Genomic DNA, 25,652 nt, shown 5'->3' on the forward strand with positions numbered 1-25,652 from the left:
CTTGCAACAAATTAATCATCACAATCAGCTTCACTTGTTGCATATGCAGTTTTTAAATCATTTAAAAGCTTGAGCCTTTTCTTGCACTAAAGTAAGGATAAATAAGAATTGTTTACACCTGTTCTGACTTTCCTATAAATTCTTAAAAGACACAGGAAAGGGTCTTGGTCATAACGTGGAGACTGCTGATATATGGTATTTTATATCAAAATGGCGTGTATTACTAAATGATGTGGTGTTCAGATGTAAGTAATCATGAGATCATGAAAAGAAAATTCTCATTTGTAACTCCTGAAATATTTCTCTTTTCTGTTATAGCACTAGGATCCTTATCCTTATATAGTGAAAAAAAAATGCAGTTGGTATGGTCCATTAAGAGATTAAGAAAACCAGACTTCCAGATAAAAGCACAAACACTTTATTTTTAACAGTAGTGTTTTGTTATAATTTAGTGAAACAACAAATAAATACATTCATTGGCCACAGCTATACTTTACAACCAGTTTGAAACTGATTATATAGCTGAGAAACACTGTTAAACAATAAAAAAGGCAGCTATGCATAAAAAAGCCACTTTAGCTATAAATTACATTTTCATAAAACTACAACCAGCTATAATGTGATAAAAGTTTCAAAATGAATGATGACTGAAATGATAAAAACAAACACTGCTAATCACTGTAGAAGTTTACATTTAAGCAATGATATTTGCTTTTGTAATTAATGAGTCAAAAGGAAGGTTTGAAATCGTCATCATGTGCTTCAGTGCAGGATGAACAGGGATTCAGTAGCCCTTTGATTTTATAAACAACTCCTTCCTTTGAGACCAAACTTAAAGTGCTCCTAGTGCTTTGGATTTTTTAAGCAAAAATTGGGCCAAAAGCTTATCTGTCTTTGTCTTTGGTGATGCATTGTGGGAGAAGTGTTTAAGAAGACAAATGCAAGAATTCAGGTACTTAGAACCAGGTAACATCATCTGAAATATTTTTAAGGTTATCTTTGCTTTTTTGTCAAATAAAAACATTATCTAGGGAAGCCTTACTAGAACAAATTTACTTTATCACCTTGAACCCCAAGGATTAAAGACAACACAGATCCTGTCAGGTAGCTCTAGAAGATCTCTAACATTATTAGCCAAAGAAACAGTTGGCATCCTGAAAAGAAAATCTAATTATTGAAGTTGCAATTAAGGTCATGCTGCTATGTGTCATGTTAATAGCAAGGTTATGGATGCTTCCTCCCCCCAACTACCATGATCCGAATTCTACCTTGCAGGACTGGGTAGGGCAGAGATTATACACTGGTGCATATGGGAGCTGGAGGCACAGGGAATCCAGGGTGGACAATACCTTCAGGACTAGGGGTGTTAGGGGTGATGCTGGGAGAGGGGAGGGTGAGTGGGTTGGAAAGGGGGAACCGATTACAAGGATCCACATGTGACCTCCTCCCTGGGAGATGGACAGCAGAGAAGGGGGGGAAGGGAGACTCCGGATAGGGCAAGATATGGCAAAATAACAATCTGTGGATTATCAAGGGCTCATGAGGGAGGGGCGAGCGGGGAGGGAGGGGGATAAAAAAAGAGGACCTGATGCGGAGGGCTTAAGTGGAGAGCAAATGCTTTGAGAGTGATTAGGGCAAAGAATGTACGGATGTGCTTTATACAATTGATGTATGTATATGTGTGGATTGTGATAAGAGTTATATGAGCCCCTAATAAAATACAAAAAGAGAAGAAAAAAAAGAAAATGATTAGGGCAAAGAATGTACAGATGTGCTTTATACAATTGATGTATGTATATGTATGGATCATGATAAGAGTTGTATGAGCCTCTAATAAAATGTTTAAAAAAAAAAGGGAAAAAAATAGCAAGGTTAACTCCTGTACTATGCATTTTCTAGTCATTTGGATACAGTGAGGATTTGTTATAAATAAGCCTAAACTATAAATTTATGCTTCTGATTGAATTTAAAATAATTTTGTGAAAATACAAATAAATAAAATTTTAAAGAAATAAAATGTAAAGAAATTGCAAAAAGAAGAAATTTCTTTGGCTCTATCAGCTTCTCAAAAGATAAAAATCATTAAATACTCCATTATTCCTTAACATTTTACCTACTGTATATTTTTGTGAAGTTACTGTATCAGTTATTTAAAAGTTTAAAAGATTTTAATTAAGGGTAAAAATGAAACAAAATTTTCTAATCAGAGTAGAAGCCAGAAATGGACAGTTGTATTAGTTTCGTTCTATAGAAACAGATCAGCAATGGTAGAGTTCAATTGTCTTGTAGCATACCATGATAAAGTTCCAGTGTTGCCTGCTGCATTGGCATCTTGAGGTATTCTGCATCTACTTATTTTCATGTAGACACAGGTAGAAAGTGCATTAACATTTTCTATTGGCTTAGCCTGCCATATATTTTTTTAGATTTGGAATAAGACATTCAAGGTATTTGATAATAAGACAAGAAGACATTTTAAGGTAATTCTGAAGTATTCCAATGTCATTGCCTACTGGTTTCACACTTACTTAGTTAGTACCATTACTTTACATGATTTTACTCATTTAATCTAGTGCTGGAATTAATTTGAATTCAATCTAATTTGGCTTTGCCCATATATAAGATAAAATGTGAGAAAACTAGAGGTGGAAATATTATGTCTTACAAAGTATTGCACTTGATTTCGCTGCAGTACTGTATCATGATTTCATTTACCTGAGGACAATCCTGCATCAATAGGTAAGATCAGCAATAGTTTGAGCTAAATAGAATGATTTTAAAAATGTATCCAAGTTTTAACTTAGAATCATTCATTTTATGAATAATTCTTAAATCCATCTGTAAACATGTTTAGTCCCAAGAATTTCTACCAAAATTTCTCTCTCTCAAAATCACTATTGCTTTCTTGAGGAATCATGCTTTGACTCTCCTATGGAAATCTTAATCTTACAAAATAATCACTCGACCAAATCGACTCAAAAGTAGCAACACGACTCTCAAGGGGATACTTTCCTTTTGAAGAAATGACGGTGGCTTCCCAAAGAACATTGCTGGGTATGTGAAGAACCACTAATGGCATCTATTTAAAATAACTTCTTAAATATTTTCAGTTGGCATTTTAAGGTCATGCTCAAAAGAACTGTCTTCAATGATTAAATATTTTGATTAGATATTTTAAAAGAATGATACATTTTTATGCTTTAATTCTGTACACAGTTCACACTAAAACTTTTATTGGTAATTCCATATAAAGTACACCACCAAATACACAGGCTTTGCTTGATGTAGGAAAACTGTCTCCCAATTTGGTGTACAACATAATATGCCAGTGTGAACACTGGAGTATGACTTTCGGGACTGCAGTTAATCTTTCAGAACAAAGATAAAAGTGCAAATAGGCAAATATACAGGAGATCTGGAGGCCAGCCATCTTCCTAGTGCCTTAAGATTGAATCCCACTCCATATTTTCCACTCTATTTCATTTTACTATGAAGAGATCACAAGTCAAAGCTGTGTCCTCCATGGACACGGCCACATTTCCAGCTTTGTTTTCAGATGATGGAATGTTTACGCAGATGGAATCTAAATGTGTTGAATATACACATCCATGAGAAACAGTTCCAGAATTCTGACCTGGCAATGCTGTCAGTTTTGTGGTGTTGCATATAAGCTATGGTGGTGGTTCACATCGAAACTACTGCACGTGAAGAGCAAAGGAGCAGTATCTGTCATGGGTCCACTCAGGTGGGGAGTCACTGTGTAACTGTTGCTGCCGCACCCCGTCATGGTGCCATACCAGCCCAGACCTTGTGAGTTTGAGCAGCTGCAAGAAAAAGAGAAAGCCATAGGGGGGTGATCCGTTTCAAAAGCTTTCAGTGAATTTCATGACACACTTGGTATCAAGTATGTTGAAGTATGCCAAATAAAACGACTTTCTATAAAATGTAATGAATTTGCTATAAAATCCTTGATTTCATCTCACTTTAGATTACAAAGAGAATAAATACCATTCAGAACTGAAAAGATAGGATTACTAGATGATCACTTTTAATGTTTATTATGTGCCAGGTACACATATATACATATGCAATATATACACACGTTTGTGTATACACAAGAAAGCTTCAAAAAGTTTTTAGAAAATATAATTAAAAGAATGGAATTTTTTTGACGCCTTCTCATACGTTTGTATACACACACCGTTAAGACTGATAATATGAGGCAGATTTGATTATCATGTCTATTTTGCAGGTGAAAACTAAGGCTCAAAAACCTTGTTCAATGAGGTTTGGATTATAGAAAATTCTATACCAAAATGAAAGCTTTAGACAAGTGTGACTATGTGGCTTTCACATTAGCTCGATGCAGAGCGAGTGGGAATGCTATGATTTGGGACCATGGACGGCACCTAAGCATCCCACAGTGTTTATTTAGGGGTCTGCTGTAGATTTTCAATAACCCTAGAGTAAGGGAAAAATATATAATTATTCTTTCCTTGCCTATCCCCAGCTCTGAGCTGATATGGGATCCTAAAATAAAATGGTACCACTTTGCCCAAAGGCATGGCTTAAATAAAGGTAATTAATATCTAGGATTACAGATACAAGCAGTTCTTCATAATGTAGGTCCCGCCATTGGCTTACCATCTACCGCTCTAAGTTGCGATTTTAAATGATCTTCCTTACTAACATAGAGTAACAAATCACCTTTTTCATATTTTGGTTAAAGCTTGGAATGCGCTTCTCAAGCTCTTTCAGTGATGATTAGGGTAAATGATTAGATCTACCTTCCTTCTCGTGAGTTTCCCAGTCTTGGTAAGTCATCATCACTATCATACCGTCTTGGATTGTCAAAAAAGGAAGCTCTGGAGCTGTAGGTGTGACTATTTATCATGCCAGCAGGTGCCTGTAAACAAAGCATCAGGTAGTAGGTAAAGGTTTATTTTTTCATCTAAGAAAGGTGGTTGGGATGTACAATGATTTCTAGTCTTAAACTTTGCCAAAATGGTAAACTATCCATTATTTGAAAACGAAGGGGAACTTGTGTTGGAAGTATTATGATATCATACCAAATTCTGGGTTAGTCTTTGTGCCCGGAAAAACAGTACCACCGACCATGCTGGCACGTGTTCCCAGAGGAAGAGGACCATTCCAAATACGATGTATTCTTCTCCACCGATATCTTCTATAGGAGCCTGTAAAACAAAGCATGGCTGAGCAGTGGGACAACATTTATGTTAGGCAGAAGCAGTCATCCTCCATAATAAATTGCTTTAGGAAGGGTAAGTTAAAAAATACCAAGTACCAACATACAACCCTCAAAATTTGTCTGAAATTTATGTTTGTTATGTAAATTTTCTTGAAAGGACAGAAATGTTTTGCTGTTAAGTAAAATAAAAAGTGATTGCATTTTTCAATGCATCAATTTATAAAATTATTTTACTATGTGGAGAATATGTAGTGGTGTCATTTCTAGGCCTCAGCATCTGAAGAGGGGAGTTATAAAGATCCTTTTGACCCCAGCTGCTCCATCGGCAGCATGTCGGCATTTGTCCACATTGGCACTTTACCCAGCGTTACTCCTATGGAGAAATGAAGTCATTCAGCTCGGCTGCTACTTAAAAATAAGCTTTTGGGTCCAACCTCAATACTGAATTTATTGCTGCTCTATCAGATGTTGGGAACAGGAAAATAGAAAAGGAATGCAGGAAATCTGGGACAAAGATGAAAGATACTTTATATGAAAATTATTTCTCCTTAGATCATTGAAATTCTGCTAAAATGGTATTCCAGGCAGCCTTAAGTTTGGTACAAAGTTAATTAATATAACTGTGTCAACTAAGAAGTAAAATGTGCACATCACAAACAGCATACTGATAATCACTGTCGAAAATACCCATATACCCAAGGAACTATAAATGATCTCATTAACGAGACTGAGAACACCAGAGTTACATATAAGCCGTTGTTTAAACTTCTACAACTGAAACAAATATTTATTTCCTGGATAAGGAGAGTTAATTTTATCCCAGCAAATTAAAAACATATCCACATTAACTGGCTAATAACAGGTAACCAATTTAGATATATTTAAGTATCATCCTTTAAAAATGAGTAAAATAGGTATGAACCCATATCCAGCTATTAGAAATCGTTACAAATTAAAAACACAATATTTCTTTAGAGACTATTTAGAGAAAAGTTCTCTAAAGAGTAATTCCAATCATCATATGTGAATTTCTTGACACTGAGATTTCAGTATGATTAATGAAAGTAGACAGGTTCCCTGAAAGTATAAATTAAATACTTAAAAATGCTCTCCTACTTAAGGTTAACTTCACACTGTCACATTGTTAGATTGGGAAAATGTAGTAGGTACTTACTTTATCTGAAAGGTTATCCCAACCATAATTAAATGGACTTTCTAATGTATCCTGAGATATGGTGATCACCACCAAATTATAACAAGCTCTTGACGAGTAGAGTAGAATGACTACAGAGCCAACAACAACTGTCTGGCACAGAGACATACCCTGAAAGAAATGAAAATCATCATCATGCAACCCTACACATTAATTGTGACAAGCTGTCCACCCACATGCATGTAGTATGGTCAACTCTGGCAATGCACTCTTAGAAGCGCCCGATAAGAGTCAACTCTGGGTAAGTGGATATACAAGTCCTATTCTTAGACTCACTTGTGTTTAAAAGTCCTTTGCTAATTTGTCCAGTGATGGCTGGAGGAAGATTTTGTTCTGCCAAGGTTATCTTACTTCCTCAAGTAATACATGAATAAACAAGTTGGCAAAAGGTCTACGCTTTATATTAATCAGAAAGGAAATTTAGTCATAATGAGAAAAGGATGGGGAATAGAAACATTAATCCGTGTGATATGCTAAATTTCAAACAAACTTAGAAATACAGTTCCTATGCTGCTACTTTGATTTGGTCAGAGAGTTGATGTTAGTTCCTTATTAATGCTATTACATTGTGTGAACTAGGTACCCCAAAGAACTTTACAATCGATAATATTTTGAAAATTTTAATATAATGGCTTTCACAATTTCCCCAAATATGGAAAGTTCTTGTTAACTTTGTGAGAGAGTCTCAAGTGTGTATATTTTGGAGGAGAGCTATGGTTTTGCTTCTTGCAAGTATTCTTCACATGCATTTCAATATAACTTTTTTTGGTAATCCTATATGTTGTCGTATTCATTTAAAAACATTATTCAGAGAAGAGACCCATTGCCAAAGAGATCCATGCCAAAAATACTTAAAAGGGCATGTTTTGATTTTCTAGTGCTAGTGTAACAGCAATACTGTGAGTGGGTTGTTCAAGGAACAGACATTTCTTTTCTCAGAGTTTAGGAGGCAAAAGTCGGAATTCAGGGCACTAGTTCTAGGGGAAGGCTCTCTTTGTTGCTCTGAGAGAAAAGCCATGTGTTACCTTCTCTGTCCCAAGTTTTCACTGGTTCCTTGGTGATCTCCACATGGCATTGTCTTTCCCTCATTTGAGCTCACTAGTCCCAGTGTCTAAGCTGCTCTTTTTAATAGTTTACAACAGGTTAAAACCCAGGAGCCCTAGTTCCGTAATGGTCACTCATTGAGCTGCTAGACACATCAGCAGTTGGAAATGACCAGCAGCTCTGTGGAAGAAAAGGCTTTCTACTACATTTTTAATGGTCTGGAAACTCACAAGGGCGGGTCTATTCTGTCCTATTGAGTCACTGAGTCAGAACTGATTCAATAGCAGTGGGTTTTTGAGGTTGAAACCACATCTTCTTACATGTCCTCATTAACATATCAAATACAGCCGTATTTCCTATTCCCAAATGGGATTACATCTACATATATAAAGGTTAGGATTTCAACACAATACAATCAAGGTGATGAGTTTGTGCTTTATTTTTCAAAATGTAAAAGGGGAGGTGATGGCATTAAATTCACAAGTCGGAAGATTCTAACTAATAGCAACCATGTATGACAGAGCAGAACTGTCCAATAAGATTTCCAGGGCTATAAACGCTTACAGGAGCAGACCGCCACATTTTCCCATGCTAGTTTGTTCAACTGCTGATACTTGATTAGGAGGTGGGCGCTCCAACTACATGATTAAAGTAGACCCGCATTGTGGGTTTCAAAGATCGTAAATCTTAAAAGAAAGGAAAAAAGAATCATAAATCTTCATGGGAGTAGAAAGCCTCAAATTTCTCCTGTAGCTCATCTGTGGTGGTTTCAAACAGCTGACCCTGACGTTAGTAGCTCAATGTGTAACCACTATGCCACCAGGGCTCCTTGGTTTTAGCCTATAATTTATGAAATAGAAAAGAGCAGAATAGACACAGAGACAAGTGACTATCGGGCTGAGTAGAACTGCCCTGATGAGTTTCCAAGACAGTAAATCTTTATGGGTAGAGTCTCGTCTTTCTCCTGAGGTGATTTCAATCTGCTGACCTTGCAGTTAGCAGCCCAACATATAATCGACTAGGCTACCAGGTCTCCGATTTAGAGATACTAAGTAACCTGCAATTCACATTAGAATCCTTCACATAGAATTTCCTATGATCTCCAGAATGTCAAATGTCCTAATGAATATTCATGCTGGTGAAAAAAATCTGTGTATATGAGTATTATCTGAGCCAGAGTCTGTTTTACATATAAATAAGGCAAATATTTACATGTAAATCAACAGCAGAATTTTCAGCAATATTTTTAACATGTAGACTGAGGGAAATGTGTATTTTGCTTTGTTCAAAGTTTGGGCAAGAATTGTTCAAATATTTCAGAAAATTATGACACTAACAGTAATGCTGTTTATAGTACTGAAGCTACCAATGTAACAAACACATCTGTAACATTTGGTCTTCATCAGCAAGTACTTCAAATCCTGCTCACTTTCCACAAGCAAGGTTGTATCATCGGCATATTGCAGGTTAAGAAGACTTTTTCCAATCCTGATGCCACATTCTTCTTCATAAAACCACGTTCTCTGATGATTTGCTCAGCATTCAGATGGAATAAGAATGATGGTAGGATACAACCCTGAGGCACACCTTTCCTGATTTTAAACCATGAAGTATTCCCATGGTCTGTTCACACAACTACCTCTTGATCTCATGTACAGGTTTCACGTAAGTACAATTTCTTTGGAAAAGGTACAAATATGGATCGTTTCCAGCCAGCTGGCCAAGTAACTGTCTTCTAAATTTCCTGATATAGATGAGTGAGAGCTTCCAGTGCTTCATCAGCTTGTTGAAACACTTCAGTTGTGATATTCCATCAATTCCTGGGGCCTTGTTTTGAACTAATGCTCTCAGTGCAGCTTGAAGGAAGAAACCATTGGTTCTTGTTCATATGCTCCTTTCTGAAAAGATGGAATGTAGACTGGAGCTCTTACAACAATCCACACAGCAATTGTATCAAGCACATTTGTTCATATGTTATCATCATCTTCAAAACCTACTTGAGCCCGTGTTAACAGCTCTTTCCACCCACCCCAATCCACCCTTGTGAATCCTTGATGAATTGTAAATTATTTTTAATTTTCCCATGTTTTGACTAGTGCTTTTGTACAGTGACTCTGTATTCTTTCCATCTGCTTTTGATGATTCCTGGATCATTCAATATTTTGCCCATAGAATCTTTCAATATTACAATTCTGGGTTTGCATTTTTTCCCTTAAGTCCTTTCAGTTTAGGATGTTCTGGTGTATTCTTCCGTTTTTATTTTCTAACTCTAGGTCTTCACACATTTCATTAAAACATTGTGCCTTATCTTCTAGAGCTGCCCTTTGAAATTGTCTTTTCAGCTCTTGGATTTCATAATTTTCCCCATGTGCCTTAGCTAATCAACGATTAATAGCAAGTTTCAGAGTCTCTTCTGACACCCACTTGATCATTTTTTTTCTGTCTTTTAGTGACTTTTTTTTGACCTTTTATTGTTTTAGTGACTTTTTGCATTCTTCATGAATGTTCTTGATGTCCTCCCACAGCTTATCAGGTTTTCTTCTCATTAGTGTTCAATGTATCAAATCTGTCCTTGAGATGTTCCAAAAATTTAAATGGAACATACTCAAGGTCGTATTTTAACTATTGTGAACTAATTTTTCTTCAGCTTCAACATGAACTTACGGGCAGTTGGTGGTCATTTCCACAGTTCAGTCCCTGGCTTAGTTTTAGCTGCTGGTATTGAACTTCTCCGTTATCTCTTCCCACAAATGTGGTCAATTTGTTTACTGTGTATTTCATATAGAGATGTCCACATGTATAGTCACCGTGTTACTGAAAGCTTGCTATGAACAAGTTGTTGCTGTTGCAAATTCTGTCGTGAGATCTGTAGCTTTGTTTCTATCATTGAGGCCATATTTTCCAACTACTGTTCTTTCCTTTTTGTTTCCAACTTTTGCAATCCAGTCACCAATAATTATCCAAACCCCAAACCAAATTCACTGTCATTGAGTCTGTTAGCCTGGGTAGACTAGAGAAACAAATTCATGGACACACATGTGTATAGGAAAGAGCTTTATGTACAAGAGCAATTGAATATTGAGAAAACATCCCAGTCCAGTCCAGATGAAGTCCATAAGTCTGATATTAGCCCATATGTCCAGTACCTATATAAATTCCTCTTCAGATTCATGCAACACATGCAGTGACCCGAATGCAAGATCACAGGCCAGTAGGTGGAAAGTCTTTTGGATCCAGGGGCATTGTAAGCATCTCGGTGCTGGCAGGGGTCTCCATGTGGCTTCTGCAGCTCCCAGGACTGCATCGTACTAGGTCCATGTGACTTCTCTCAGGCAGTGATCAGAGAGAGAGGGTGTCTCCTGCCTCCAACGAGGAATCACGGGAGTTCCCGAATCCTCAGAAGGCCATGCTCACACAGAGGCCTTGTTGGCTATATTCTGATTGACAGGCTAGGCTCTACTCCTACACTCTTAATCCTTAAATTGGCACCAGATTCTGTAACTACCACAGAGCCATGCTGCTTCATAGTGACCTCCTGTGAGTTTCCAAGACTATAACTATTTATGGGAATAAAAAGCCCAGTCTTTCTCCTGAGGAACTGCTGGTGGTTTTGAACTGCAGACCAACGCCTAACCACTACAGCACCAGGTCTCCCTATCATCAATGCATCCTAATTGCATGTCTGGTCCATTTCATAAGAAGATGTTGGTAGAATTCTTCAAATACTTCAGTACTAGCTTTAGTGGTTGTTAAATAAAGTGGAATAGTTGTATAGATTGGGTTTTCTTGATTTCAGAAAGATATAATTCTCTCACAGACAGCATTGTACTTCAAGATAGATCTTGAAATGTCCTTTTTGAAGATAAAGGCAACACCATTCCTCCTGAATGTGTCATTCTTAGCATAGTAAACCATATGGTTTTCTGGTTCAAAATGGCCAGTTCTGGTTCCTTTCAGTTCATGAATGCATAAGATAATTGCGTTCCATTTCATTCATTTTGACAACTTTCAATTTTCCTCAACTTATATTTTGTACATTCCAAGTACTTAATATTAATTGATGTTTGCAGCGGTTTCTTCTCATTTTGAGTCAGGCCCCATCAGCAAAGGAAGGTCTTGAAGGCCTTTACTACCACGGGCTAAGATTTACTCTATTCCTTCATGATGGTTGACTTTGAGATGGAGCAGTTCTTCAGTCATATGTGAGTGCCTTCTGAGGGGAGGGGCTTATCTTCTGACACTGTCTCTGACAATGTTCTGCTTTCATTTATTAAGTTTTCAGTGACCGACAATGTTTATATGTTTTGCATAAGGTTTTCAGTGACTACTTCTGAAGTGGGGAGCTGAGTCCTTTTTTGTTGTCTGTTCTTCGGCTGGAAACTCCATAGAAACCTGTTCACTTTGGGTCACCCTGCTTACATTTGAAATACCAGTGACATCGCTTTTAGTATCATAATAATACCTAAGTTACCACATGTGTTAGTCCGGGTAGACTAGAGAAACAAATTCACCGACACTTATATGTGTATAGGAAAGAGCTTTATATAGAAGAACAGTTGAATATTGAGAAAACATCCCAGCCCAGTCCAGACCAAGTCCTCAAATCCAATATTAGGCCATATGTCTGATACCAATCTATAAAGTCCTCTTTATAGATTCAGGAAACACATGTAATGACGCCAAATGCAGGAAGATCACAGTCCAGTGGGTGGGAAGTCTTGTGGATCCAGTGGCATTGTAAGTGTATCAGCACTAGCAGGGGTCTCCACATGGCTTCTTCAGCTCTAGCGATCTGGCTCCATCAGCCTCTCTCTATGTGTCCCTTCCACAGGGATGTCTTCCAGGGGGCCAGCCAAGAAAGGGGAGAGAGAGGGCCTCTTGTCTCCAAGGAGGAAAAAAGGAGTTTCCAAAATCCTCAGGAGAAGTCCATGCCCACACAGAGCTCTCATTGGCTATGATCTTATTTTTAGGCTAGACTCCACCCCTTCACTCTGAATACTCAAATTGACACCAGATTATATAACTTCCACACCACAGTACAACAAAGTGAGAGACAAGTGGTGGGGATTTTATGTGTAGGTACAAGCATCTGACCAGTACATAATGCCCAAATATTTACATAACGAAATAGTAATTTTATTTTAAATTTTTGTTTATATATATATATTTTTAGTAATCTTATTTTTAAACTGCTTTTTCTTTATTTCTTTTCTTCTGTCACTGGAGCCCTGGTGATGTGGTGGATTATGCATTGGGCTGTTAAGCCACCAGGTCAGCAGTTCGAAGCTACAAGTTGATCCTCTTATAAAAAGAGAGTAACAGCCTGAGATTTCCTCTGTGCGGTAGGACTGCTGTGGCTACTTAGCAGTAAGTTTTGGTTTTATAGGTGCAGTGTCAGACTAAAAGTTGTTGTGATGTGTGTAGGTACGTTACATGACCTATTAATTTCACAATAAAAACAGGTTATAAAAAGAAGGCACTGAGCCTAGCAGGATTTAGAGTTATTACTTTAGTTGACTTCCTTTTAAAAGCATTTTGTAGACATATGAAAAGAAAAAGAGCTAAAACATGAAAAGTACTTTGCATAGTAACAAAGGCACTTTTCTTTGTTACTTTACAAAGTATCTTTCCATTTTTATTTCTTTTTAGCTACAAAGTACCTTCTTTAAATGAATCCAGTATGTAATAAACAGTATAAGTAAAAATAAACTGTAACAAGAATACCTATTTTAAAAAATCAAGGTTAGAATTCCTTATAATTAGCATGTTTTAAAATAAATAAATAAAATTTCTGATGAGTTAATATAAAATAAATCAAATTTTATTATCATTATATTCTCAAATAAAGGTAACGCAACAGAAAACTCAGTGCATGATTATCCTCTAAAATAATTTTCAATTACTTTTCACTCCCTCCTTTGAGAAATAAAATGACTGCTAGAAAAGGACCATGCTATGATTTTGAAAAGCTTATACATACTAGAAAAATAATGGAAAAGATTGTTGTATATGACAAAATAATAATTTATATATTATCAAGGGTTCATGAGAGAGAGGCAGCAGGGAGGGAGGGGGAAAATGAGGAGTCGATGCCAGGGGCTTGCGTGAACAGCAAATGTTTTTATTTTTTGAGAGCAGATGTTTTGAGAATGATGAAGGTAATGAATGTACTAATGTGCTTTATACAATTGATGTGTACGGATTGTGATAAGAGTTGTATGAGCCCCCAATAAAATGATTAAACAAAAAAGATTGTTGTGAAAAGAGAAATGAATGAATAATAGAGAAAATTAAGAAAGCAAAACTATAGCAAAATTGCATACATATAGCAATGAAAGACAGCCATAGATTAAGGAAACAAGGTGATCCTGCAAAGTACGGTATTATTTGAGGAAAAATATAACCCAGCAATATGAAAAGTGTGTCAAAGAGTTAAACAGGGTAATAACAATTTCATTCAAGAGCAATCCTCAAAAAAGAATTTAAATTCTCAACCTATGACAGCTACAATCCACTTTTTAAAAAATTCCACATTTGACAAGTAGAAAACTATACATTTTCTAGACTTCAATAGATTATAGTTATAGTTATTTTTACAACATATGCAGGCATTAAGTTATCTTGTATGCGTTATGACAAATCATATACATCTGTATACTTCAAATTTCTATCAAAATATATAACATTAATATTGTCCCAGAAAATTCTCTCCCAGTCCTCTCCAGCCAGCCCCAATCCTTAAGCCTTCGGACACTTGATCTTGTTTTTACCTCAACTTAGTCGTCCCTATGCTAGAATGTCATATAAGCAAAATAGAATATAGCTCCTTTGTAGATTTCATTCACTTGCCATATTCTTTTTGAGATTCACTCATGGTGTTAAATGAATCAGTAGTTTGCTTTTTCTTGCTGAGGTGCAAAATTAGGGTTACTCACCTCTTCCAGGTTTGCTTGAAAATTCCCTTTCAACATCTGTGAGCCAGCTAGCTATTCCTTAGAGATGTCCCTGTGTCTAGGAATCCAGCTTCCCCCAGGCCTAGGAGCTCTCAGTGCAGTTACTAGTTCCAAAGGATGTGCATGGCTCCCACTTACTCCTTCTAGGTGGTACTGAGCTCCCTCCCTTCCTGTTGGATTCGCTGTCCATTTATCTCTTGTAAAAGAACGTGATATAGCCCATACCCAGGAAAATCCCCACAGGGCTGTGATTAGAGTAGGAGTGCAGATTTAAGTAAGGCTGCAATCAAGCCTCATCCTGCCTCATTAACCACAGGAAGAGGTTAGGATTTACAATACAGCCTAAAGTGGAGTATAAATACACAACACTGGGAGTTTGGCCTAGCCAAGCTGATGCACAATTTGGATGGATGGTAATCATTAATATTCTACTGTAGTATATGACAGCTTACCTGGGTTTTTTTTTTTTTGTTGTTTTGTTGACGGCTGGATGGTTTCTTGCCTTTGGCTAATCTGATGAAAGTTTCTATGAATATTCTTGGAAACTTTTTGTGGGTATATACTTTCATTTCTTTGGGGTAAATAACTAGGATATATATATATATCCTTTAAGCCAGTAACTTGTCAGATAAAAGTGTTTTCTTGAAGTGTGTGGCTGCCTTTTCCTTGTGTTCTGTCTTTTGAGGAAGTAATTTATAGTTTATTATTTTGTGGTAATTACTTTATAAGAAAACTTTGTAGTCTGGTTACATTCTATATTTTCATTTTTTAATGTTTTATTAGGGGCTCATACAACTCATCACAATCCATACATACATCAATTGTATAAAGCACACCTGTACATTCTTTGCTCTCATCATTTTCAAAGCATTTGCTCTCCACTTAAGCCCTTGGCATCAGGTCCTCTTTTTTTCCCCCTCCCTCCACGCTTCCCCCCTCCTATATTTTCTTTTAGAACTTTTAGACTTACAAAGTTTTCATTTTGGTCTATGTTCCATTTTGAATTAATGTTTGCTTTTGAAATTAGATGAGTTAGAAGTTCATTTTACTCAATATGGATAACCAGCTGTTCCAACTCCCTTAGTAAAGATTTTATTTTCCCATTGGATTGCATTAGTGTCTTTATAAAAAATTAATAAAAACACATACATGTGGACTGATTTTTCAACTCTATTCTGTTCCATTAATCTGTCTGTCTGTATTCAGGCAGCAAATTGTATCAATTATTGTAGCTTGATACTAATTTCATGGTAAGCTTTAATCCTGTTTTTACACTAAGCTATGTAATGGAAGTCCTTCCCTTTCCAAGATTACTCTCTGTGCTTTTTAATACAGTAACTACTAAGCACATGATTAGTTAAATTTAAACATCTTTTTCCATTGCACTAGCCACACTGCAAGTGGTCAATACTCATACTAAAATACTGAACTGAACAGGGCAGCTAGAGAATATTTCCTTCATTTCAGAGTGTTCTATTGAACTGTGTCAATTTAAATATTTTAAGTCCATGACATTTTCCTATAATGTTAGAATCAGGTTCTCATTTTTTAAAGCGTGGAAAAGATAGTTGATGTTGCAGTGTATCTATAGATCAATTTGTAAAGTCCTACTATGTTAATAATATTGCATCTTCCAACCAATGAACACAGTAAATTTCTTTATTGGTTCAGGTCTTCTTTAATATCTCTCAGTCTTCACTGTAGAGATTCGTTTTTGTTTAGAAAATTTATTTCTAAAGATCTTGTTTCTAGATGATATTCTGAAAAAAAGTTTTCTTTTTCATTTTCTCAGCTTTTGAGCTTTGGTTTTTTGGTAATTAATAGCTGGTGCTATATTAAATTACAATTAGTTTTTGTATTTTCATCTTGTATCCTAAGAACTTGCTAAATTCATTCATTAGTTTTAATAATTGTTTAGATTTCCTTGAGATACTCCTTATAAACATTCATGCTGTTGACAATTTTCTTTATTTTTCTAAATCATTTTATCAGGGGAGACAATTTTCTTTAATTTTTTTTATCATGAATTGGATAAAGTTTTTTTTTCTTTTTAAACATTTTATTAGGGGCTCATACAACTCTTATCACAATCCATGCATATACATACATCAATTGTATAAAGCACATCTGTACATTCTTTGCCCTAATCATTTTCTTTTTTTTTCTTTTCTCTTTTTACATTTTATTAGGGGCTCATACAACTCTTATCACAATCCACACGCATACATACATCAATTGTATAAAGCACATCCGTACATTCTTTGCCCTAATCACTCTCAAAGCATCTGCTCTCCACTCAAGCCCTCTGCATCAGGTCCTCCTTTTCTTTTTCCCCCCCTTTCTCTCCTCTTCCCCCTCCTCATGAGCCCTTGATAATCCACAGATTGTTATTTTGTCATATCTTGCCCTATCCGGAGTCTCCCTTCCCTGCCTTCTCTGCCGTCCATCTCCCAGGGAGGAGGTCACATGTGGATCCCTGTAATCAGTTCCCCCTTTCCAACCCACTCACCCTCCACTCTCCCAGTATCGCCCCTCACACCCCTGGTCCTGAAGGTATTGTCCACCCTGGATTCCCTGTCCCTCCAGCTCCCATATGCACCAGTGTACAACCTCTGCCCTATCCAGTCCTGCAAGGTAGAATTCGGATCATGGTAGTTGGGGGGAGGGAGCAGAATAGGATAAAGTTTTACAGAGCAAATCAGTTTTTTATTCAAGAGTTCATATTTTGCTTCTTGTTGCTGACAGCAATATTCTCACCATGTAACTTCATTCATTGTGCTTCTGCCTGTGCTTCCTTTCATAATTTGCTTTAATGGATATGATGGATACTTTTCTATAATTTTAAAAAAGTCTTTGTCTAGTCTTTGTCAGTACAATGATGACTCCATAAAATAATTCGAGAAGTCATTCTTATTTTCAAAATTAGCTTGTTAAATATTATTACATCTCCTTTAAATAAATACCTCAAAAAACAAAAAAACCACTTGGGTCTGGGATTTCCTTTGAGGAAAATTTTGATGAGAATTTCAATTTCTTTATTTTAAAAAGAGCTACTCAAAAATAAAGAGGACCTGATGCAAAGGGCTTAAGTGGAGAGCAAATGCTTTGAAAATGATTAGGGCAAAGAATGTACGGATGTGCTTTATACAATTGATGTATGCATATGTATGGATTGTGATAAGAGTTGTATGAGCACCTAATAAAATATTAAAAAAATAAAATAAAATAAAATAAAAAGAGCTACTCAGACTATGTATTTTATTCTGAATCAATTCTGGCAATTAAAAAAAGAATTTTAGCTATCAAATTTTTCTTTTCATAATATTACTTCAATTTTCTCCCTTAATGTCATGGCATTTGCAATTTGTATTTTCATTCTTTTTTTTCTAGATTAGTTTATTAAGAAATTAGCTTTTGGTTTTGCTTATTTCTCTATTGTTTGCCTGCTTGATATTTTATTCATTTCTATTGTTATTTTTACTATTTCAGCCTTTGGTCACTCTTTTCCCTAGGTTCCCTACCACTTAATTTCTAAATTAGAAACTCAGGTTACCAAGTTCATAGTTTTTCATCTTTTTAAATATGTGCTTAGAGCTATAATTTCCCCTTCAAGTACTGTTTCTGCTGTATCCCACAAATTTTGATCCATTTCATTATCATTCAGTTTGAAATATTTTCCAATTTCCCTTGACATTTTTTTGACAATGAATGTAGAATTGTGCTTAATTTTAAAATATTTTGGAGTTTGTAGATATCATACTGTTATTAATACTTAATTGCATAGGCGCCAGGTAACATTCCTTTCGGATGTATTGATATAATGATATAATGTATGGGGTATTTTGATGATAATTTCTATTCTTAAATGAAAAGAATTTGTATTCTGCCAATTTGTTGGCTTCAATTAACTCAAAAGGGTTGATAGTGTCTAGATATTTTATGTCTGTTTTTGTTTTATTGTTCTCTCAGTTCTTGAGGCTATGTTAAAATTTCTATGATTGTAAGTTTGTCTTTTGTTTCTACAATGTTGCTTCATATATACTTCATGATTATTGTCCCATTGATGAAACATACCTCTTTTATCCGATAATACACTGTCTTGAAGTCTGTTTTATATTAATATAGCTATTCCAGCTTGCTTATACTTACTGAATGCATAGTCTATTTGCTTTCCTCTATTTCTTTTCCATCTCTGTCTTGTTATTTAAGATGAATTTCCTGATGCTGCATACAGATTTTGCTTTTTATGCATTTTGACAATTCCCATAAAGAGGTACAGGCTTGGAACCTCCCTGGGGAAGTTCTACTTTGTCCCCTTGGGTTGCTGAGTTGGCATTGACTTGATGGCAGTGAACAAATGCACGATATTGGTGATGTTTGGATTTAACTTTTATATTTTCCTTGTTTTATTTATTCCTATAGTGTTTTGTTAATGTTCCCCTACCCTTCACTTTTTTTTTTTTGCCTTTTTGGTTAATTGAATAGTTTTATAATTCCATTTCAATTTGCCTTTGGGTTTTCAGCTATACTTTTATGTATTATTATTATTGGTTGCTCTAGGGCAACAGTTCTTAAAATATAGTCCAAGGTTCCTACAGGTCCCGTAAAACACCCCAGAAAAACCAAATTCACTGTTATCAAGTCCATTCTAACTCATAGCAACACCACAGTACAGGGTAGAACTGTCCCTGTGAGCTTATGAGACTGTAACTCTTTTCACGAGTAGAAAGCCCCATCTTCTTCTGTGTAGCACCTGGTGATTTCACATTGCCAACCTAGTGGCTAGTAGCCCAACCACTATGCTATCAGGGCTCCTCAATGGGCCCATTGCCCTTTCGAAATCAAAACAATTAAAAATATCACTAAGAAATTATTTACTTTTCCACTCGTATTCTCTCAGAAGTATACAGCAGAATTTTCCAGGGGGCACATGACAGATGATAATGCTGTCCCTCCATGATGTGTATCCTGTGCTTACTTCTTTGACAGCTGAGGGCTTTTTTTTTTTTTTGGCCCTCTACTAGACATCAGGTGTTTTTTCTAGTGATTAAATTTTCCTGATGACATGTCCAAAAAGTAGTCAACAAAAGTCGCACCATTCTCCCTTCTAAATAGCATCCTGGTTGTATTTTTTTTCTCACTTGTTCATTTTTCTGGGAATCCAAAGTAATCAAACACACCAACCATCATGCAGAGAGCCAAGACACTGTCTCATTATGGTACACATTAAGGTAGCCATGAGGTGACGCTAACTTTGTAGTAACTAGAGAGTTGGTGTATTTTTTTAAAGTACTAATTTTGTTTCCTGAACTTTTACTGGTTCCTTGCTAGTTTTTTTAGTTACATCTAGTATATTCAATGAAACCTCATCATCACACAATAAACAGTTATTTTGAAATCCAAAAAATTTATTTGTACCTACATGGAAATACAAGAATAATTACACCTTCTAGGCTTGCTTCATAATGCTTAAGAATGCTATCCAAATACTTTTCTAAATTTTACAATATTGTAAAAAACTTATTTTAGAATTTAATAGGAAAAACTAAATTTAAAAATAAATCATTGGCTTAAAAGGGAAAATTTTAAATTTCTTTTCAACACATATTTTTTCCTGCTTCTAAAAATTATGGAGTTAGAGAGTTCTCTGAATCAATGAAGTGTATAATCCACTTTAAATAATCTGGTAAGAGAATAAATTAAAAAATAAAGAATGAAAGCTATCCTTCAATTGTAATTAGGTATCATTGAGTCAGTTCTGATTCATAATAACCCTATGTACAACAGAATGAAACACTGCCTGGTCCTGTGCCATCCTCACAATTGTTGGTAAATATGAATAATTTTCCCTACCATGTCTTCTGTGAAAAATAGTTTGGTATAGTAGTATTATAAGACCAATTCAGTTGCAGTACCATTTGAGACAAAACAATAAAAAAAACCCAGAAATTTTAAATGTAGTAAGCACTTTAAACACCAAAAATTATTTCCTATTCCAAAATATAAATGAAAATGTCAGTGAAGTATCTCTTAAGATAAATTACTATACTGCATTGTTCAGAAAAACACACACAATGGCTGAGACTAGTGAAGGCTTATACAATCTTACGGCTGGATATCTGCTGGATTGAACAGTCGGTTAAAAAAATCATAGCACTGCCATTTCCAATATTACAGAAATTAAGGTTTTAAAATTTGGGTCATTCTCTCCCTAACCCATCCTCTGCTTTGCAGGCCACAGCTGCCTTCCCACTCGGTTCTTTACTGGTTTTCAACCTATGAACTTGCAGGCCTTTTAAAGGCTTCCAGTTGCCCTTTGACTAATCCTACAGAATGGGAGAGAGGGGTCTGGAACTGTGGTTAAGACTACCAGGACTCAGATGACTTCCTTGCACATCTGTGAGGCAAAAGAGGGTGGCTATGGAGACATTCTGAGGCTGATTCGGGAGCTGGCTGAGTACGAGAAACTCTCGGATCAGGTGCAGATCAGTGAAGAAGCCCTGAAAGCAGATGGTTTGGGGAGAATCCTATCACTGTGTTGTGGTGGAGATTCTTCTAGCTCATGGTGAGCCACGAGGGCCCCAGGTGGTGGGCTATGGGCTATAATACTTCATCTACAGCACATGGAAGGGACACATGTGTATCTGGAAGACATCTATGTGATGCGTGAACATAGGGGTCAGGGAATTGGTTCCAAAATAATCCAATAGGTGGCCCTGGATAAAGGCTGCACCCAGTTCTACCTGGCAGTGCTGGGCTGGAACAAGAGGGCCATAGACCTATACAAGACTCTAGGAGCCCAAGATCTGACTGAAGCCGAAGGCAGGTACTCCTTCTGCTTTGAAGGAGATCCATGAGGGAGTTGCCAGGAAGGTGATTCCATTCCTTGGAAATCTCTCTCTGCCTGGACCTCTCCTTCCCTCTTCAGACACTGTCTCTATGGTTAGAGGCCTCCCTGGAGAAAGATGGTTGGAGGTGTATCTTTATCAAATACAGAAAGACCAAAATTGAAGGAGAGGTTGTTCCATTTCTTCACTGAGAGTGACAAATAAATGATAGTGATCGTGAAAAAAGAAAAGAAAATTTGACTGAAAACATGAATACTGATTTAATACCTTGTCTACAGACTAATATTTTTGCCTTATCAATACATGAATCTAGAGATGTGGCAGGGCTTCCCATTTTTGTTTATATCTATATGGCAGCAGCACCAACTTGGTATCAAAGACATTATTTTATGTGCAGTGCCTGGCAAGAGACATAAGAGGTACAGAAACAGTGGCGGTGCTGCATAACCTTGTTGTTATTCTTTATCGTGAACCAATCGTTTTGTCATGGATGGTATAAAACAGTGGTTGTAAAACTGCTGGACTACCACATAAATTAAGGTAGTGATACCTAGCTGTGCGGATTCATTATATTCTTTATGACTATTCATTCCCGGTTAAAACTAGAAAGTCAGTTTCACCACAGAAGTGAAAACATTAAGTATCGACCCAAAGCACATCACCTATTAAATATTCTGTGCGATGAAACGAGAAGGGCGGGTGCTGAAAACTCTGCTGCAAACCCAATGAGGTACCATGGTTGGAGGTCTTGAGGAAAACACTTCAGTGACTGATTTGTGCACTGAACGGGCCACTTTTTTTTTCATAGAAATGCCATTTTTTTACATGAAAGATTGGCAGGCAAACTATGATTATTCAAATTGGGCATACATTTAAAAGGCAAAACAAAATAAGCCTGTCACTGTATAGAACACTGAAGAATTTATGGCAAGTGATGATATCTGAGCTTTCAAGCGAACGTGAAAACTGTGGAAAACTGGTATCTCCTATTGTAAGACTGACAACTTCTCCAAATTAAAAAACTTAAAAAGATCAGTAGTGACATTAGCAAAATGATTTGGGGATGCTATTAGGAGAGACCAGTTTCTGAGGGGGACACGATGATTGGTAAAGTGAAAAATTAGAAGACCCTCAGCTAGACTGATACAATAACTATAACAATGGATCCAAACCTAACAATTGTGAGGAGGGGGCTGGAATAGGCAGTGTTTCCTTCTGTTTTGTATAGGGCTGCTATGACTCTATTGCACCTAAGAAAAACCACCACACCACCACCTATCTAATGAACAAGGTCCACATTTCAAAGATCTGCATAATTCTGTGAACTGCTATTTTCTAAATGAAGGATGCACAATGATTCCCAATCAACGTGTAAGATAGACCAATGGAGAGTACAAAATCTTCTCTGATAATGGTTTTAGATTCTATATAGTAGCTAACCATTAAGAAACTTGCATTTCAAAGGGAATTTAAGAGGTCTGAATACAGGCATGTACATATGTAAATATATTTATATATGATGATGGGGAAATAGATCTATGTGCATATATTTATAGGTTTAGTATTAAGGTAGCAGATGGACATTGGGCCTCCACTTAGGTACTCCCTCAATGCAAGCACACTTTGTTCTATTAAACTGGCATTCCATGATGCTCACCTTCCAGACACGATTGCTGAATACAAATGTGTGCACAAACAAATGTGGTGAAGAAAGCTGATGGTGCCCGGCTATCAAAAGATATAGTGTCTAGGGTCTTAAAGGGCTGAAGGTAAACAAGTGGCCACCTAGCTCAAAAGCAACAAGGCCCACATGGAAGAAGCACAGCAGCCTGTGTGATCACGAGGTACCAAAGGGATCAGGTATCAGACATCAAAGAACAAAAATTCCTATCATTGTGAATGAGGGGAATGCAGATTGGGGACCCAAAGCCCATCTGTAGGCAACTGGACATCCCCTTACAGAGGGGTTGTGGTGAAGATAAGAGCCAGTGAGAGTGCATTGTAGCAATGATGAAACATACAACTTTCCTCTAGTTCTTAAATGCTTCCTCCCGCCCTCCCCCCAAACTATCATGATCCTAATTCTACCTTACAAATTCAGCTAGAGCATGTACATTGGTACAGATAGTATCTGGAAACACAGGGAATCCAGGATAGATGATTCCTTCAGGACCAGTGGTGAGAGTGGCGATACCAGGAGGGTGGAGGGAGGAGAGGGTAGGGTACAAAGGGGGAATCAATTACAAGGTTCCCTACATATAACCTACTCCCTGGGGGATGGACAAAATAATAATTTATAAATTATCAAGGGTTCATGAGGGAGAAGGGAGAGGGGAGGGAGGGGAAAAATGAGGAGCTGATACCAAGGGCTCAAGTAGAAAGCAAATGTTTTGAGAATGATGAGGGCAACAAATGTACAAATGTGCTTGACACACAATTAATGTATGTATGGATTGTGATAAGAGTTGTATGAGCCCCCAATAAAATGATTAAAAAATAAAACAAAGCAAGTAACCTACATTGCTGAGTTTTAGTGTAGTATTAAAGAATATGCACAGTTGTCTGAAAAGGCTACTGAAATGTTCCTCCGCTTTCCAGCCGCAGAATGTGTGAAAATGGACTTTCTTCATGCATTTCAATCTAAACCACATGTTAGCAGGCAGAGTGGAAGCAGGTCAAACCAGATGTTAGAGATTTGCCATGCATACACCAATGATGAATTCTCACTAATTTTGTAGAAATACAATTATTTTAAATCAAACCATGTTATGTTATTTACATGCAATTGGCCTATGATTATTTTAAATGAATATTTTTGGAATTTCTCAATTTAAATATTTAATATGTCATATATCTAGTGAGGTAATCCACATAAACAAAAAGTTATTTGGGGTCTTAAATAATTTTCAGGGCATAATGTGATCTTGAGATCAAAATATTTGGGAAACACCACAATGTACATTTTTTAAAATATATTTTTATGTTGCCCTTATTGCAATGTAACTTTCCACAGTCTAAGTTATAGCTAATCTCAGACTACTTCATGTAAGACTCCTGCAACTGCAAAGGTATATTTATCCCTGACCTTTATTCTATAGTTGTTATATACTGTATATATACTTTATATGTATATATTATATATCTCATTATATATTATACCTACAAAGTAAACCTCACAAGATGTTATAATTTTTGCCTTGCATAATAATCTGTATTTTAAAGAAATTAAGAAATCATATTTACCATTTCTGGGGCTTTTCATTACTTCTTGAAAAGTTATTTTTATCTCTTAGTGTATAGAATTTAGCATTTCTTATAGTGCAGGCCTATTGGTAAATAACCTTCTGAGTATTCTTTTATCTTAAAATAATTTTATTTCACTTTAATTTAAAAAATCATTTTATTGGGAGCTCATACAACTTTTTTTTCTCATACAACTCTTTATCACAATCCATATATACATCCACTGTGTCAGCCACATTTGTAAATTTGTTGCCATCATCCTCAAAACATTTGCTTTCTACTTGAGACCTTGGTATCAGCTCATTTTTCCCCTCTCTCCCCACACCCTCCCTCACGAATCCTTGGTAAATTATAAATTATTTTTGTCATATCTTACACTGTCCGACGTCTCCTTTCACCCACTTTTCTGTTGTCCATCCCCCAGAGAGGTGGTTATTTGTAGAGCCTTGTAATTGGTTCCCCCTTTCCACCCCACCTTCCAGGTATCACCATTCTAACCACTGGTCCTGAAGGGATCATCTGCCCTGGATTCCCTGAGTTTCCAGTTCCTATCTGTACCAGTGTACATCCTCTGGTCTAGCCAGATTTGTAAGGTAGAACTGTGATCATGATAGTAGAGGGTGGAAGGGGATGAAAGCATTTAGGAACAAGAGGAGAGTTGTATGTTTCATTGTTGCTACACTGCGCCCTGACTGGCTCGTCTCCTTCCTGATTTCAATGTAATTCTCAAAGATTATTTTAGTGGCTATAGATTGCAAGGTTGTAAGCTTTTCTTTCATCCTGTTGAAGATATTTTCTCCAGTCAATTGGATTTTATTATTTCTTATGAGAAATGGGTGATCATTAGCGCCATAGTTTGCTTATTTAGTGTGTATTTTCCTGTGTTTTCAAGATTTTTAAAAAATTTTTTTATTTTAACAATTTATTGGGGCTGATACAATTCTTTTCACAGTTCATACATATACATACATCAATTGTATAAAGCACATCTGTACAGTCTTTGCCCTAATCATTTTTTCTCTTTTCTTCTTTTACATTTTATTAGGGACTCAAACAACTCTTACCACAATCCATACATATACATACATCAATTGTATAAAGCACATCCATACATTCCCTGCCCCAATCATTCTCAAGGCATT

The 25,652-nt window shown here is 36.4% G+C and overlaps 1 protein-coding gene and 1 pseudogene across 1 annotated transcript in view; one reads left to right on the forward strand and one right to left on the reverse strand.

The window, feature by feature from the left end:
* Positions 1-3,243: 3,243 nt before the first annotated feature.
* Positions 3,244-25,652, reverse strand: part of GPR137C (G protein-coupled receptor 137C) — an 81,589-nt gene continuing 59,180 nt past the window's right edge. Inside the window, exons 4-7 of the mRNA XM_075531808.1 lie at positions 6,384-6,533; positions 5,070-5,195; positions 4,788-4,906; positions 3,244-3,824 (exon numbers count right to left, since the gene is read on the reverse strand). Of these exons, the coding sequence (XP_075387923.1) occupies positions 3,647-3,824; positions 4,788-4,906; positions 5,070-5,195; positions 6,384-6,533 (573 nt within the window). The 3' untranslated portion in view covers positions 3,244-3,646. The remainder of the gene's footprint in view (positions 3,825-4,787; positions 4,907-5,069; positions 5,196-6,383; positions 6,534-25,652) is intronic.
* On the forward strand, positions 20,800-21,296 carry LOC142426468 (thialysine N-epsilon-acetyltransferase pseudogene; annotated as a pseudogene).

The sequence above is a fragment of the Tenrec ecaudatus genome, chromosome 14, assembly GCF_050624435.1.
Source record: "Tenrec ecaudatus isolate mTenEca1 chromosome 14, mTenEca1.hap1, whole genome shotgun sequence".
In the NCBI taxonomy this organism is placed as follows: Eukaryota; Metazoa; Chordata; class Mammalia; order Afrosoricida; family Tenrecidae; genus Tenrec; species Tenrec ecaudatus.